This window comes from Monodon monoceros, unplaced genomic scaffold (genome assembly GCF_005190385.1).
Source record: "Monodon monoceros isolate NGI ecotype Baffin Bay Population unplaced genomic scaffold, NGI_Narwhal_1 Super_Scaffold_3, whole genome shotgun sequence".
Taxonomy (NCBI): Eukaryota; Metazoa; Chordata; class Mammalia; order Artiodactyla; family Monodontidae; genus Monodon; species Monodon monoceros.
Window position 1 is genome coordinate 2,844,109 of NW_021703780.1, and position 16,463 is coordinate 2,860,571.

At 55.5% G+C, this 16,463-nt stretch overlaps 1 protein-coding gene across 4 annotated transcripts; it reads left to right on the plus strand.

The window, feature by feature from the left end:
- The first annotated feature begins 1,060 nt into the window (after positions 1–1,060).
- On the plus strand, positions 1,061–15,756 carry WRNIP1 (WRN helicase interacting protein 1). 4 transcript variants are annotated; one of them, XM_029243349.1, is made up of 8 exons: positions 1,061–1,904; positions 3,745–3,936; positions 4,378–4,619; positions 10,442–10,671; positions 13,187–13,342; positions 14,426–14,505; positions 14,858–14,932; positions 15,053–15,243. In XM_029243349.1, the coding sequence occupies exons 1-7, from the start codon at positions 1,164–1,166 to the stop codon at positions 14,930–14,932; spliced, it is 1,716 nt and encodes a 571-aa protein (XP_029099182.1). In that variant the 5' UTR covers positions 1,061–1,163; the 3' UTR covers positions 15,053–15,243. The 4 variants fall into 4 exon arrangements, with proteins under 4 accessions (XP_029099182.1, XP_029099179.1, XP_029099180.1 ...); XM_029243346.1 differs by lacking the exon at positions 14,858–14,932 and having other exon boundaries at positions 15,053–15,756; XM_029243347.1 differs by lacking the exon at positions 14,858–14,932 and having other exon boundaries at positions 4,453–4,619; positions 15,053–15,755.
- Positions 15,757–16,463: the final 707 nt, after the last annotated feature.

Consider the following 16,463-nt stretch of genomic DNA (forward strand, 5'->3'; position numbering starts at 1 on the left):
TATACTATCTTTTACCTAATTCTAGTTCTTTGTGAGGCATTCCTTTTTGTAAAATCATCTCATATGAAGAGGCTCATTTAACCCTTAGGGGTCTGCGTTTGGGTAAGTTCCAAGGAGATATTCTTGTGCAGATTAAATAAACATCCCAGTTTTGTCAACTTTTAGGAAAGTCCCTTCTTTTCTAAAATTGTCTCACTTCTGTTTTCATTCCCCTTCTATTTTCTTCTTCTAAATACCAAAAATGCAGGTTTGTGTCACATTTCTGAAGGAGAAGTTTAGAGAAAAGCAGGAACGCGTGTCAGAGACGGTCATCCCGCCGCCCCAAGCCAGACCCCTCGCGGGACTCAACCCGACGTCGCTCGGCCCGGGGGCGGCGCGCGCGGCGGAGCCTGACGCCGCCTCGAGATGCCCGGCCATTTCTAACATTTAACTACAAAACGGCCGTGAGACACCACGTGTGCGAGCGCGCGTTTCGGGTAAAAGGCCAACAATCTGGGGCGGACGGTTCCCTTCCCTTGTCTCTGGCGGCGGCCGCCACCGCCCAGGTGAACACTCCCACCCGGAGGAGCTTCGTGTTCCCCTTGCTCCGTCCCCACCCTACTCCCCGCCCGCGCGTCCCGCGTCTCTCCCATTTCTCCGCCCCCTGCCCTTCGCCCCCTGACCTCCGCCACGTGCGGAAAGCCACTCCCCTCGCGCAGCCGCGGCGCGTTTCCACGGCTCCGCCGGCGCCCCGTCCACGGAGGATAGGCCTGCGCACGCGCAACCCGCTGGCCTCTCGCGAGGCCGGCCGGAAGGGAACGCATTGCAGCCGGGAGAACGTCCACGGACTACACTTCCCGACAGGCCGCGCGAGCCGTTGCCCCCGGCGGCCCGGCGAACCTCCGTGGACTACATTTCCCGACAGGCCGCGCGAACCGTTGCGAGCGGCCTCGGACTACGTTTCCCGTCAGGCCGCGCGGGCCGTGGCCAGCGGCTGCTGGGCGAGGGGCCGCGGACTCCGCTTCCCGGCGCGCCGCGCGAGGCGCCGGGGCTGCCGGCCGAGGGCGGGCCGACGCGGGCAGCCCGGACGTGAGGCATGAGCGGCGCCCTCCGCCGGCCCGCTCGCGTCCTGCCGCCTCCCCGAGCGAGGGTCGCGCGGCGCGGGGCGTAGCGCGGCGGCCGCCATGGAGGTGAGCGGGCCCGAGGACGACCCGTTCCTGGCGCAGCTGCACCGGGTGCAGTGCCCCGTGTGCCAGCAGACCATGCCCGCCGCGCACATCAACTCGCACCTGGACCGCTGCCTGCTGCTGCACCCGGCGGGCCACGCGGAGCCCGCGCCGCCCCGCGCCAAGCGGCGCCGGCCGTCCGAGAGCTCCGCGCTCAAGCAGCCGGCCACGCCGACGGCGGCCGAGAGCAGCGAGGGCGAGGCCGAGGAGCCGGACGACGGCGGCGAGACCGAGAGCCGAGAGAGCTACGACGCGCCGCCCACGCCCAGCGGCGCGCGGCTCATCCCCGACTTCCCGGTGGCGCGGCCCGGCAGCCCCGGCGGGAAGGGCGCGGGGCAGCGGCCGGCGGCGGCGGCGGCGGGCAGCGCGTCCCCGCGGAGCTGGGACGAGGCGGAGGCGCCGGAGGAGGAGGAGGCGGCGGGCGACGCGGATGGCGAGGACGACGCGGGCCGCTGGGACGCGGACTCCGCCGCCACCTTCGAGGCCCCGGGGGGCCGCCCGCACGCCCGGGTCCCCGCGGCCGAGGAGGTGCGGCAGCTGCTGCAGGGGAAGCCGCTGGCCGACACGATGCGGCCCGACGCGCTGCAGGACTTCGTGGGGCAGGGCCGCGCCGTGGGGCCCGAGACACTGCTGCGCTCGCTGCTCGAGGCCAACGAGGTGCCCTCGCTCATCCTGTGGGGGCCGCCGGGCTGCGGCAAGGTGAGCGCGTCCGCCCGCCCCGCAGCGCCCCGGGCCGCAGGCGCGTTCTCCGGGCGTTAACAGAGTGAAGGTGTTTGAATGCAGGGGGTGCGCGGGAATCGGGGGACTCCCGTGGCGGGCCGCCCAGAGCCGTGGTCCATCCTGTTCCGGGGGCGGGTGGAGTCGGGTGTGCATCCAGCAGCCGGGAATTGTAGGATTTCTGTTGTGCTGCTTCCGGCTCTTTGTAGCCGTTGGTTTTTTCAGCAGACGGGTCTTCGTTAAAACTTGAGAGTGTGCTCGCTTAACAGGACTGACAGAACTCCTTCCCCCTGCGAGCCGCCTTCATCCACCGTTTCCATAATTGTCCTTAGGATGGCTTATCCTTTAAAGAAGCAACATCGGTGCATCTTGGTGGCCAGTGTTTTCTTAGGGGCGGGCACAAGCCCAGAGGAGGGCACTTAGGATGTTGGGGTCTAGAGAACACGTCACTGGAAAAGCGCTGGGGAGACTGGGAAGGAGCCCTAAGGAGACAGGAGCTAGGACAGAAAAAAGAGAAAGCGAGGAGGTGCTGAAATATATATTTTCCTGTCTTCAGGGAAAGGGAGGAGAGGAGCACGAGGGAGCGAAAAGCAAAGCCCAGGACGAGGCACGAAGGGGCTCAGAGCTGTGAGCGGGCCCAGAGCCCTCAGCACACAAGGGCTTTTACGGATTTTCTCCAGTTGTTCTTTCCAGCTTCGTCTCCCACAGCTTAATTGCATCTCCGTTTATTCCAGTTCCTAGAGTGCGTCCTACTCATGGTGTGCCTTCTTGTTTGCACTGGAACTTTTCTGAAGCCAGGAACAATCAGAGTTGACCCAGGAAGCATGGCACCACGCGGTAGCATTCTTAGTGATTCCCTAGAGCTCTTAAGACGGTCAGAACAGCTAATCAGGTAGAGGGCATAGAGGCAGATGGCAAGAAAAACGCCCCTGCGGAGGGGCGCTCACAGCACATGCCTGGCAAGAGAGCCAGTGGGCCGAGCTGTTCAGAGTGGTGGTTGGTCGCCGGTCACAAGCGAGGCAGATGTGGCCTGTGGCTGGGCTTGCAGAGGAGCAGCCACAGTGCATGATGGTGCTGTGCGACTTTCAGAAAACAGAACGCCCCCTTCCCACTCGTTCAGGAGCACATTTGCCCCTCGTGACATGGTCTTCCGTTTTTCTTTACCTCCATTCTTAACTGCTATACTTCACTGCTGACAGTAATAATAAAGTTAATAACAGCGGGTGTGTGTTTATCAAGTACCCATTAAATGCCAGGCGCTGGGCGTCGCTTCCCGGGAAGCACTGACAGGGTCGCGGTGCTGCTGTTCCGTCTCTGTCCTCAGTGGACAGTCCCACGGGGCGGGGGTCGCCCTGAGCGCCGGGGGTCATCATTGGGCTCTCAGTTCAAGGGCTGGCTCTCCTTTTCTGAGCTGACCTGCGGAGCTTTCGGATGTGGCCCCGCCAGCCCCGTGGGTCTGCGCCTCAGCCGCCCGTGGTGCTGTGTCCTTGGCTGGGAGAGGTCACGGCTGTCGCCAGGCTCTGCCGCCTCAAGGTGGCCGCTCTTTCCAGGGGTTCCAGAGATCTTAGCGTCCCCAGGAAGGCATCAGATGGGGTCAGACACCAAGGAGAGGAGATCAGGATCGGCGAACTTTCAGCTGCTTTCTTGTTTTCTTTGTAACATTCTTTTCCACTTGGAAGCGCGCTGCGCTGTTTCCGATCGTATCTGCTGCCGAGCGCGCCTCAGCGTTCAGGCCACGGGTGAACGCTCCCGCGGCTGCTCTGGCAGCCTGGGTGCGCGTCCCTCCATCTCACCAGCTTCCACGCTCTGCCCTCTGTCGCAGACCACGCTGGCCCACATCATAGCTAACAACAGCAAGAAACACAGCGTGAGGTTCGTGACGTTGTCGGCGACCAGCGCCAAGACAACCGACGTGCGCGACGTCATCAAACAAGCTCAGAACGAGAAGCGCTTTTTCAAGAGGAAAACCATCCTTTTTATTGACGAGATTCATCGGTTCAATAAGTCCCAGCAGGTATGTTCACTTCTTTTTACTTTCTTTTGGTCCTTGTGAATGCTGACTTGAGTGTAAAGCCCGTGAGGTCACTGCATAAATGCTCGGGGCTGGGGGTGATGATAACTCTCCGTCCGCAGAAGCCTAGACCCTCAGCCCTTCTTCTTTGCCTGTGTCCCCTCACTTTTTCTTAGAGTTTTTGTTTTGGTGACCAGAAAATGCTTCCTCTATCTGATAAATGAAATTGTTGGTATACCTCAGAGCTATACATATCAGAAACACCACTTTGGGTCAAGCTTCCAATTTTCATAAGTGTTTAAATGTCAGGACTCACGGTGAGCAGTCTAAGTTCCTAACCTAATCCTGAGCTCAGAATTAGGAAAAGGAAGGAACAGCCGACTTACCCAGGATCCTGCAGGGTGTCGACTGGGGTCAGTTTCTTTTGTTTTCCTCCACGATCAGGACACGTTCCTTCCTCACGTGGAGTGTGGAACCATCACGCTGATTGGGGCGACCACGGAGAACCCCTCCTTCCAGGTCAACGCTGCTCTTCTGAGCCGCTGCCGGGTTATCGTTCTCGAGAAGCTTCCGGTGGAGGCTGTGGTGACTATCTTGATGCGGGCGATCAACTCCCTGGGGATCCACGTCCTGGACTCCAGCCGCCCTGCCGACCCTCTGGGCCACGGCAGCAACAGCGGCTCTGAGTAAGTGACTCCGGCTCCGGCAGGGCCCTGGGGTGGCACCTCCCGGAGAATCCCCAGCTGGGGCTGGAGGGGCAGGGTGGAGAAATGTCCTCCTAGGAGAGACGGGAATGGAGGAGGGAAGTGCTGGGTTACAGACAGGCAGACAGGTGTGGCTCTGTCTCTGCAAAGGGCTCCTGGCTTTTCACATGTGCGTTAGAGCCCATCGCGGGCTCATCTGTAGTTCTTCCAGCTTTAACTGCTTAGCCCCTTGCTTTAGTTCTTGGGTGTTTGCTTTTGTGCTGACAGATTTGGGTCTTTTCCTAGCACACTTCTTTTTTAAGGCTTGGAAGACCGACCATGAGAAGCCTTATTGATTATTTTCTTCACAGGATAGACTTACCTTACGAATCTTTTAAAGTTTATGCTCAGATCCCAATTTCCTGTTCTTGCAGTTTTTTTCTTTTTAAGACACTAAGAATTAGTATAAACATTACCATAAAACTCCTTAAGTCTTTCTAGGATGATGTTTGAGCACTCTAGAAGTCAAACTCAGTTCCGGGAAAGTAAAGAAATTTTAGCTGAAAATCATGCATTAAAGGCTGTCCCTTTTCTCTTGGTGATCTCTTTCTGTATTGTGAGAGCTGTGTGACGCACGGGGTGTGTATTGTGGATGATTTACTGGGTTACTTGGGGCAGAGGTTTTACCTTCTTTGTATTAGGGCGTATTCCTCAGCTGCCCCAGGGTCCCGTGTCAGCAGCCATAACGCTGGGGGGTGAGGCCCATCTGCTTGAGGCTGGTGCCTCCACCCTCACCCCCACTGCTCTGGAGCTGCTCTTCTGTGACGATTAAAGCACAAGAACGAATTTTAGGCTCAGGGCTTAGGTTTCAGCTGCCCCTCCCCGTGTGTCCGGCCTCCGCCGCTCGCTCCTGTCTTGGATGCTGGAGGAGCTGTGTGGTGCCTCGTGAGAGCCCTGGACGTGGCCGAGGACCCCATCAGCACCCAGGTTGCGTGGCTTTAGGGTAGAGCCGAGGCGGGACCGCCACCCACGGTGGGAGCTCCAGGAGGGGTCTCTGTGTGCGGGGCGTGCGCCGGGGTCTGCAGGGCTGCTGCCCGCTCTGTGCGTCCAGTCCAGCTTTCCTCCAAGCAGCACGTCCACTGCAGACTCACAGAACCGAGTGATAAAGGGAAATTGAGAGGGGAAAAGAATCCTGACTTTTGCGTGTGTGTTTTTTGTGCATGTACTGGCTGTCGTTATATGTCTACAACTTTCTGTGCCACGTTTGTGTTTATTTAGGGTCATTTATTTATTTTATTCACATCAGTACTTCACGGGATGACTGTCAGGTTATCCCCTCCCCCATCACGGCTGTGCCGTAGTTTAAGTGAAATGAGGACCAGAGCAGTAGGCAGGGTGCAGACGATCAGGCTTAATTCGTGGGTCTACTCGTTAGCAGTTCTGACAAGAAGTTAAGTTGGGAGACGTCATAGGTCATTGGCTCAGGAGGCTGAGACGCAAAAAGGCCGAGTCATGTGCCCCAGATTACACAGCTTGAATGATGGAGCTGGATTTTGAAAGCGTGCTTCCAACCCAGTTGGAAGAAGGAACCTGAAGTTCAAGGAGTTTACTTAGTACCTCCTTGGTACTGAGTGCAAGTGCTACTGGTGAGTATTAACATTCTAACCTTTCTCTGTGCTGCTTCGTGTCCAGGCAGACTGTATTAATTTGTAAAGGATTAGGAACCAAAGGCTTCCATGTGTAATTTAGCAGTTGTGTCTTTTGACCAGATCTGCATGTCACGCTTACCAGGGATACAGTTTGAAAAGGCATGTGCCCGGGGTCAGGCCCTGGAGGCTGTGGAGTCAGTAAATCTGTGCTGAGATCCACACACCTGGATTTTAGGAAAGTTCTCTGTAACGTGACACACGTCGCTCTTGTCACCCTGACCGTGGAGTGTTCCTTTTCCTTAGAGTCACAGAGCATTGTTTTGTCATTCAGGGAGCGGGTAACTGAGCCACGTATGTGCTTCTGCATGAAATAACAGGCGTCTTTTCACTTACTTCACTCCTCCTGCAGCTTAGACATCCAGCTGTAGAATCCTCCAGATCGCAGGAAAACAAGGTGCACAAAGATGCAGGCCTTGGAAGGAAAGGGGGAAGGAGGGAGCTGGCCTTGCCGCTCGCACCCAGGTTCCGGCTCAGACCACATGCTGCTCTCCAGCTAGAGGACGAGGCTGTCACTTCCTTCCTCTCTGGGTCTCATTACTTTGGAATGTGATCTTTCCCAGTGCACTTAAACCATTTTTTCCCTTATGGAACCGTTTTTTGAATCACATTATAACGATATAGTTTATGGTCTACTGCTTATTTCTCTGTGGGATGCTGTGCAATTTCAGGCAATCTACCCAAGGTAGATTGCGCCTCCTTTAATTCTTTTATGACTTTGGAAAGTTACTTCCAAATGAAAAACATGGTAGAAGTGTACGCTTCCATTTTACAATAGCCTTAAACTGTTGAGCCGGAGCACGGTCCCCGTGATCTGTGCAGTAGTGGCTGTTTGTTGAGGGGTTTTGCCAAGGGCGGTGCACGCGCCCCTGCCTCTGTTCTCGCGTGACCCTCCTCCGTTCCCTCTCCTGAGATCTCAAGGAGTTCTGGTGCATTTTTTCCTCTTCAGAAGCTGGCTGGAGTCAGCGGGGGTTGGGATGGACTGGCGGTGGCAGGGGCCTCTGGCCGTGCTGTGCAGCATTCTTGGCAGCCAGTTCCCATCAGAGACTTGGCGCGTGACTGTCCCAAGTGGCGCCTTGGTTAGTGGAGCCCAGGTGCTGACAGCCCTGGGTGCTTTGTGTTTACAAAGACTCATTTTGGGCGGGGCTGAAATTGGGGTGTGGCTCACATGGAAGAGGGGCTGTGGCGCACTGGCGGCCGGGAGGGTGCCCTCCCGTCCCCTGACTCCAGACCTGATGGACAGGGTGACAGTGGAACAGTGTGGACTTTGGTTAAGAGTCTAAACAGCGAAGGAAGGATTTCTTTTTCCACCCACGTAAAACTCATCCCCATTTTTAAAGGCTAGCTCACAGTCTGCTAGTCGGCCTCTCGCATAATTAGCGAGGCCCGTGAGGAGGCGTGGAAACGTGGGAGCAGCGGGAGGGCCGGGGTGTGAGGCCACCCATCTGTCTGTTCTCTGCCCCAAAGCACTTCATGCCTCTCGGTGCATCCGGTGGACAGTCACACAGGCGGGAGGTACGTGCACCAGAGCCCTGACCTGAAGGTGGCAGAGCAACAGGTGACTTTACCCCTTTGTTGCTGGTGTTTACATTTTTTATAATCCCATTTGGTAAACAAGTAATATTCAGAGTTCTGAGTAGCTTGCTTGTATTTCAAAATAATAATTTTTGTTAGTAAGATTGCAAACACTATATGGTATGGCCCCAATTTTGTTTTAAAAACGAGACTGGATATTTATAGGATAGAAATTCACAAGGTGTTCAGAAGGCTCTCTCTGCCACCCAGTGTGTCCGGAGCTGCAGGTCACACCACCCAGGTCCAGCGAGGTTGATAGAGACGTGGGTGGACGGCCCATAGAGCAGATCCAGCAAATGACCTGGTAGCTGTCATTCTCTAGGTGGTACGGATAAGGGGTTTTTATGGTTTTGTTTTTTTTGTACTTTCCATGTGTCACCATGTTTAAAAATACATGTTTCACTCTGAGATCGTGGGAAGAGTGAAGTTAGTCCGTTCGTTGTGCACATGTGGAGTGCACATTCATAAAGAACGAAACATGATTTCCGTCCTCGCGGCCCGGCAGTGGCGGGGGTGGAGGGACGGTGTGTCACCACCAAATGGCCTGGCTCCAGGTGACGCTCGCTCAGGGCTGCGGCTCGATCCCTTTCCTCCTGCAGATGGCCCTGCGGGCTCTTTGTTGCTAGGAAGCCTTCCAAGGAGATGGAATGCGTTGCTTTTATTAGTTCTGAAATGAGATGTTCAGGCCGTTTGGGTCTCCCTGCCCCCCCCAAACACACAGGCGCATGTACACACACGTACACATACATGTATACAAGTACACACATATATACACGCACACATGTATACACACATGCACACACGTATACACACACACACACACACACACACAGATGATGTGCTCTCACCAAGCCCCGACTGCCCTCCCTCTTAGGCATACCTGGGCTGCCACACCCCCTCTGATGTGGGCCCGTGCAACACATTCTCTTTAGTGTGGGTTGTCTAGTTTTTTCCAAATCATCAAAAATCTGCTTCAGGGCTTCCCTGGTGGCGCAGTGGTTGAGAGTCCGCCTGCAGATGCAGGGGACGTGGGTTCATGCCCCGGTCCGGGAAGATCCCACATGCCGCGGAGCGGCTGGGCCCGTGAGCCATGGCCGCTGAGCCTGCACGTCCGGAGCCTGTGCTCCGCAACGGGAGAGGCCACAGCAGTGAGAGGCCCACATACCGCAAAAAAAAAAAAAAAAAAATCTGCTTCAGGAACGGACCGTCAGCTTTACAAAGAGCCAGTGAGGTGGCCTTGGTGTGTGTGGTGAGTGTCAGATGAGGAAGGGAAGAGGGGGCCCTGCAGGCGGTGCGCACAGCTCTGGGGCCCAGGCAGCTGTGAGGGGTCCTGGGAGAGTCACTCACAACGCAGCTAATCCCTGGGGCGGGAGGCGTTCCCCGGAAGGCTTGGCTTTGGTGAGGGAGCAGGAAGATGAGTGAGAGCAGTGGCTTGGGATCGTCAGGGAGTGAGGTGCAGACTGGGGTCGTTCAGGCTGTTCAGCAGAGCGAGGGGGGATGGGTGTGTGGTCAGGAACTCTGCACGGACCTCCGTAGACAAGCTGGGCCCTCTTGTGGCCACCTCCCACTCCCCGCCTTGGCCCAGCCCAGCGGCTGCCTAGGAGCTGTTTTCCAAGCAGCTGACGAAGGTTGCCGGTGACACGGGTGAGCCGTCACTTTGAACAGTTATTTTCTGCTTTGCGCACGCGCAGCTGACACCTCGCCGGGAAGAGTAAGACCCCTCTAGGTAACTAGATGTGTCACACATCTTGTGTGACTAGACTGGGAATAGGAAAAGTAGTTCAGTTAGAGTCGAAAAGGAGTCGTGGTTAGACCTCCTTTACGAAGGTCCGCGTGTGCTTAGTACCCCCGTGGCAGCATATGCCCCAGGCCTAGATCCCAGAGCCCTGCTTCTGGGTCCTGCTGTGCCCAGAGGGGCTGGGGACCTGGTGGGTCGTTTGTAAAATAAGGAACATGTGTATGCCTATGTAGTTGTCACTCAGTATCTGTGGGAGAACGGCTCCAGGGCCCCTGCCCCAACAGACACCAAAACCCGAGGGTGGCGGATGCTCAGGTCCCTTCCGCAAGATGGCGTAGTGTTTGCATAGGACCTGAGCACATCCGTATGCTTCAGGTCATCTCTAGAGGACTTACGGTACCGAACACAACGTGAGTGACACGTAGATGGTCGTAAATATGTTGTGAGTGCTTTGTAAATAGTTGTTGGCATGCAGCAGATTCAAGCTGTGCCTTTTGGAACTATCTGGAATCTTTCCCCCTGACGTTTTCCATCCAAGGCTGGTTGAATCCGTGGATGCGGAACCCACAGAAGCAGAGGGCAGAGCGTCCAGTGAAATCACCTCGCGACTCCAGGGCGAGGCAGTTCTCAGTCTTGATGCCAACCCGTGTGACACCGTGGACCCGCTTTAACACAGTGGTTTGGGATCCAGGGCAGAGGCTTGAACCTCGGGTGCCTCGTTAGTGGCCTTGCAGGGACAAAAGGTCACAGAGTGCTGTTGGGTGAGCGTGTCCCCCACGTGTGACGCGCTCTCGGTGGTGTTGCAGGCCCTCCGTGTTCATAGAGGACAAGGCAGTGGACACGCTGGCCCGCCTGAGCGACGGGGACGCGCGGGCCGGACTGAACGGGCTGCAGCTGGCGGTGCTGGCCAGGCTGAGCGCCAGGAAGGCGTTCGGGAAGAAGAGCGGGCAGAGCTACCCTCCCAGCCGCGTGCTGGTCACCGAGAGCGACGTGAAGGAAGGCCTCCAGCGCTCTCACATCCTGTACGACCGAGCAGGTGAGTGACCGCCCGAGCTGTGCGGCCCCCGGCCAGCTCCGTGTCGGTCATAGAGGCGCCTCCTGCCCAGAGCCCTGTGTCACAGACCTGCTTCCCGATTCCTCGGGTGCAGAGCAGGGCGGCCCTGAGAGCGGGTATGAAATTGCGGGAAGTTGGGTGCGCCTCTCATTTCAGAAGCTCAGTTTAGTTAGAGTTAGCTAAATGAGAGTTAGACTCCTTAATTCTTAGAGTCTTCACGCAAAATTAAGTGTACATAGAACTTGGTGCTTTTATTTCATAATAGCTTTTTAAAAAATTAAAGTTGACGTGTGTATTTATCTGTTTTCCTAGAACCGTATTTACAGGTACCAAACATGATCCCAGCTCTTATTAAATTCCTGACCTGGCAATATTAAATGTCGTAAGCACAGCACGTTTGTGGCTTTTTATAAAAGACGTGGGTGCTGAAGAGAGTCTACTGCAAATGAGGCTGTAGGGTAGACTTGGGTCTGTGTGATTCTTGGCAGTCACACGGCAGGAACTGGAGTAGCTTTCTACACCTTTGAAAGGAAGCTGATGGCTCGAGCTGTCACTGTGTGCCGTGTCTGCAGTGCTTCCAGATGCTTCTTGGTGATGGAAGCTCCTTCAGCTGTCCGGGGCGGGGCATAGGGGAAGCTTGGCAATGACTGGTTCCGGGCATGGCCTCTTGATGAGGGCACCGAGCGGGCCATGTGACCTCTGGGAAGCGCCTCAGCTGACTGGGGGCACTCAGGACATGCTGGAGGCCTGTCATGGCCGCTCCTGTCTACGTCCCGATGCAGCCCAGGCATCTCAGCCCCCAGCACTTTGTGCCCCGAAGTTGTATGAATGCTCAGAAAATCTGAACAGTAAACCATTCTGGGTGTAGAGCATTGCTTCGCTTTGGCCGAGTGCAAGGATTGGAGATGTGAATGAAATGTAAAATTTCCAAAGGTAGAAATACGCCCACGTGCTGGACTCCCATTGTTTCTGGGGGCTCTGGTCTTCCTCCTTTGTGGTTGTACTAAGGTGATACTTCATTCTGACAGGACCCCGTGGAACTGCTCTCATGTGTCATCAGACTGTCAGCTAAAAACCAGAGAGCGGCCATCTAATGTAACGGTAGCTAACGTGGAAGTTTGTCTTTTAATTTTCAAAACAACCTTAGGCGGTAGGTGACTGTTAATGTTACCCCACTTTACAGATGGCAAAGCCTGAGTTCACAAAGCAAGTGCTAAAACTCATCCTCAGATCCAAGTCTGACAGATTCTGAGGACAGGACCTTCCCCCGTGTCGGTGCTGCCTGCACGCCAGCCCGCCCCACGGTCACCAGCCTCACCCCTGCTGCACATACCTACACACGCGCACACACACGCACGCGTGCTGTCAGACACATCCCAGCCGGGGGTTCCTGTTTCTCGGGGTCACGTTCCATCACGGGGAGCCACACACAGCGGGGACCCCCGTTCTCCACAGCTGTGTGCTGCCCGCCTGGGCCAGGCCTTGAGAACATTCTAGAAGCCTTTCCCTTCGTGCCGCCCCGCTGTCACATCCCCACCCACAGTGGGTCGGCAGACACAAATACACTTCAGATCCTAGAGAATCATCCTCTCACAGGCTTTGTTCCATAAATACGGATGATAGAGGCCTCGCCCTGGAACCTGCTCGCTGGTACTCTTGGCCTTTTTTGTAACTCTGCTGAGACAAAGACCGCCACCCCCAGGATTTTAATTATTTCTTTTCATGTCATCCAGCATATAGTTACCCACCTGTGGGATTTGGTAGCTAGCTCCAAATATATTTCTGTGTCAGAGTGAAGAGATTTCCAAATGAGAACAGGTTCTCTGCCCTGCGTTGAGGTTGAGGTTCTACACGGACAGTGTGGAATTCTAGGCTATAAAGTGGTGTATGGCGAAAGCAGAAATAGAAGCTAGCGTAGAGCGTCCAACTCACACACGCGCCTACAGCGCTTGCTCTGTGCCTGGCGGACGCTATGAATACAGCCCCGTGAGCTAGCTGGTGTTGCACCCATTCTACAGGTGAGGGACCAAGACACAGACGGGGTCAGACTTGCCCACGGTCACGTGGCTGGTGCGCTTGGCATTTAAACCCAGGCCGCCTGGCTCCAGAGCCCGCGGCCTCGACCGTGTTACCTTCATCGTGGACCTAGTAGAAGTGTGAGACCCGAGGACCTCTGCAGCGGGGGAGGCTCGGGGCCGCCTCCTCGCTCACAGTCGGCGAGGCAGGCGGAGGAGAGCTGTCCTGCGTGCTCCGTGTCCGTGGTGGGCCGGGCCCGCACTGCCGGGCCTCGCGCCCACATCCAGGCTCAGCGTCCCACACCGGTCACCGGGCAGCTTGAGCACGGCTGTCCCACCTCGCTCTCCTCAGGCCTTCCTGGGCCCCGCGCTAGTTCAGGCTTCCTTGAAGTCAGCCGAGTGAGAGCAGCGCGTGGCTCGGATGGCGTGTGGGCGTGGACCCCACGTCCCGCCACGGCTGAGCGGTGCTCTCTGGTGTCCAGGAGAGGAGCATTACAACTGCATTTCCGCGCTGCACAAGTCCATGCGGGGCTCGGACCCGAGCGCCTCCCTCTACTGGCTGGGGCGCATGCTGGAGGGGGGCGAGGACCCACTGTACGTGGCCCGGCGGCTCGTGAGATTTGCCAGTGAGGACGTGGGTGAGTGACGGGGGGCCCGGGGCCCAGCGGTGCTGCTGCCTTTCGGCCTGGGAATCTCTTGGCTCCGTGTGGGGCAGGTGGGGAGGGGGAGAGTCAGTGTGAGCACAGCCGCTTCTTCCCGGGGGGCGGGGGTGTGCTCCGGGTGTTTGTCTCCCAGAGTCACCGTTTTCTGCTTCCTCTGCGGTGTGGACCACGCAGGAGGACAGGCCCCCTCGTTTCATCTGCACTTCGCTGCATGTCACAGACAGTGCGTTTTTTACGAAGTGAAGGTTTGTGGCAACCCTGCGTCATGTGGGTCTGGCAGCACCCTTTTTCCCACAGCAGCTGCTCCCGTGGCGTCTGTCACACTTCGGTAATTCTCGCGGTATTTCACACTTCTTCGTCTCCGTTATCTTCTTGTTATGGAGATGTGTGACAAGTCATCTGTGATGCCACTACTGCAAAAGGATTGGCTCACTGAAGCCTCAGATGACGGTTAGCATTTTTTTAGCAATAAAGTACTTTTAAACATAATGCTGTTGGTGACGGTAGCGTGTAAACGTAACCTTTATACGCACTGGGAAACCAAAAATTTCATGCGACTTGCTTTATTGCGGTATTCACTTTATTGCAGTGGTCTGGAACCAAACCCACAGTCTCTCTGAGGTGCCTGTGTTGAAATAAAAGAAACATTTTAAATTTGCTTTGCAGTCAGGTGTTCTGGTTCCATCAGACAGCTCCTGAGAAGGAGATGGAAGATTCTGGACACTATTTAAAGAAAACGACCAGGAAGCTCTACCTTGCTTTGGTTTAGTAAATGTTCTGCTTTTAATGTGTCCGTCCTTGTGACTGTCTTCACGGCCTCTGCTCCTTATGTGGGTTGTACGTAGTCTCCTGTTTTTTCCTACTAGCTGTAGAGTTTTTATCCATGAGGAGACAATTCTTGACGCTGCACAGTACCCACTCAGTAAATGTCTCGAGTACGCTAGTGAGATCAGATTTTGCTGAGTGGATTCTTTTGGTCAAAGTCTGCAGGCAGTGATGGGTCAGGATGGGGGTGTGCGTTACGACTTACACGTGCCTTTGTCTCTGTGTGTGTGGCAGGTCTGGCCGACCCGTCTGCATTAACACAAGCAGTCACCGCCTACCAAGGCTGTCACTTCTTAGGCATGCCCGAGTGCGAGGTAAGGGGACCCGCTCCGTTCTTTGCAGATCGGTCCCTTGCTCTCACGCTGTGTCCCTTCGTGGTCCCTCACCGTGGGTGCCTGGGACACTGAAGAAGCTGCTTGGCTTTCTCACTCGCATCTTAGAAGCTTAAGACTCTAGAGAGGGGACCTCGGGTGTCAGCAGGGTCATGTGTTCAAACTGGGGGGGGTCCTGAGTGCCGAGGAGGTGCCCGGGCTTTCCTGGGGACAGAAGTGTCAGAGGGGCCAAACAGGAAATCTCCGCAAGTTCACCCGCAAACAGGGCCGCTCCTGTTTAGCTTTATGTACTCGGGTTTCAAGAAAAATTTCACGTAATAAAATGTTCTTTCAGTTAAGAAAAGAAAAGAAAACCAGTGGTCTGGTTCAGCCTCTCGCCTCAAGCAGGAATGTCTTCTTTCTGTCCTAGGTGATCCAGACTGTGGGCAAAGCAGGGGAGTAAAAGCCTGGGGGCGGGGATGGGGGCGGGGGGTCCCTTCAGAACTAACCAGAGGCGGCGCCTCCATGACAGTGGTGCCCTCTCGCCCAGGTGCTCCTGGCCCAGTGCGTCGTCTATTTGGCCCGAGCCCCGAAGTCTATCGAGGTGTACAGCGCCTACAACAACGTCAAGGCCTGCCTGCGGAGCCACCAGGGGCCCCTGCCCCCCGTCCCCCTGCACCTGCGCAACGCGCCCACCAGGCTCATGAAGGATCTAGGCTACGGCCAGGGCTACAAGTACACCCCCGTGTACAGCGAGCCCGCAGATCAGGACTACCTGCCTGAAGAACTGAGGGGCGTGGATTTCTTTAAGCAGCGGCGGTGCTGACTCGGAGGCTGGGCCAGGGAGGGGAGGCCCTGGATCGCCGGTGGGTGGCCTGGCGGGAGTTACAATAGGCCGACCTTTCGTGCCAGAGGTGTAAGCGTTCCTGGAGTGGGGGAAGCTTCCTTCAGCCGAACGTGTGGCGTCGAAATTGTGTTCGTTTGCACCCTGTGCGACATAATGCTCATGAAGCGGTCTGGCAGCTTTGTGCAATTAATTAACGTTAGGAGGGATTATCTATTTTGTCATAGTATTTAAGTCATAATGTCATTTCAGAATTCAGTTCTGTAGGGTTTTTTTGTTTTAAAAAATGTATATTCTGGGTAGTTTCAATTGGCAAAGAAATGTAATTGTGATTTAATACTGCATAGTGTTTTGGGTATTTTTTTTATATGCAAAGGTCTTATGAGCCAATAAAACTATTTCAAAGTACTTCAGTTTTTGCCTGTTTTTCCACCTGGGATCCAAGGTACCAACATCTGTCACCATCATAGTTTGGTAGGTAAACGCTGTGAAAGAAAAATTTTCATAGGTGACGTTGGAAAGTTTGGAAGTCCGTGTATCTTTCGAAAATTAACTTTTAACCATTTTGAAGGATTGTAAATGGCTTCTGAAAGAATCAGCAGCCTCCCGTCCTGGGCCTCCCCACTTCTCCAGACTCTTGAAGCCCCGTGTTTCTAAATGATATATCCGGTTTTGCCTCTGTGTTTGTTAAAGCTAAATATGCCCCCGCACGCGCACACACACACACAGCTTCGTTTCCTTTGTATCTACTGCTGATGTAACCAAAAGGGGGGTCCAGCAGCTCACTGTGCAGAAGCCAATAAAGAGGCCAGGTTGGTGGAAAGGAAAGTTTGCTTTATTTTCGATGCCGGCAGCCAGGGTTGGGGGAGGGTGAACTCGTGTCCAAAGGCCGACTCCCCCCTGACAGTCAGGGGGCAAGGGCTTCTATAGGTGGAGGGAGGGGGCTACACGCAGAAACAGCACAGGCAGCTCTGACAGGCGTCTTGATATTGGCCACGCGGTGCTCTGACCGGCGTCATCTTGATTAAGTGCGGTTAGTCTTCAGTTCCAAGGTCGGTTGGTTCCCATTTCCTTGAGGCCGGTTCTCAGAATTGTGGCAGCTTGTGTCACGGCTACA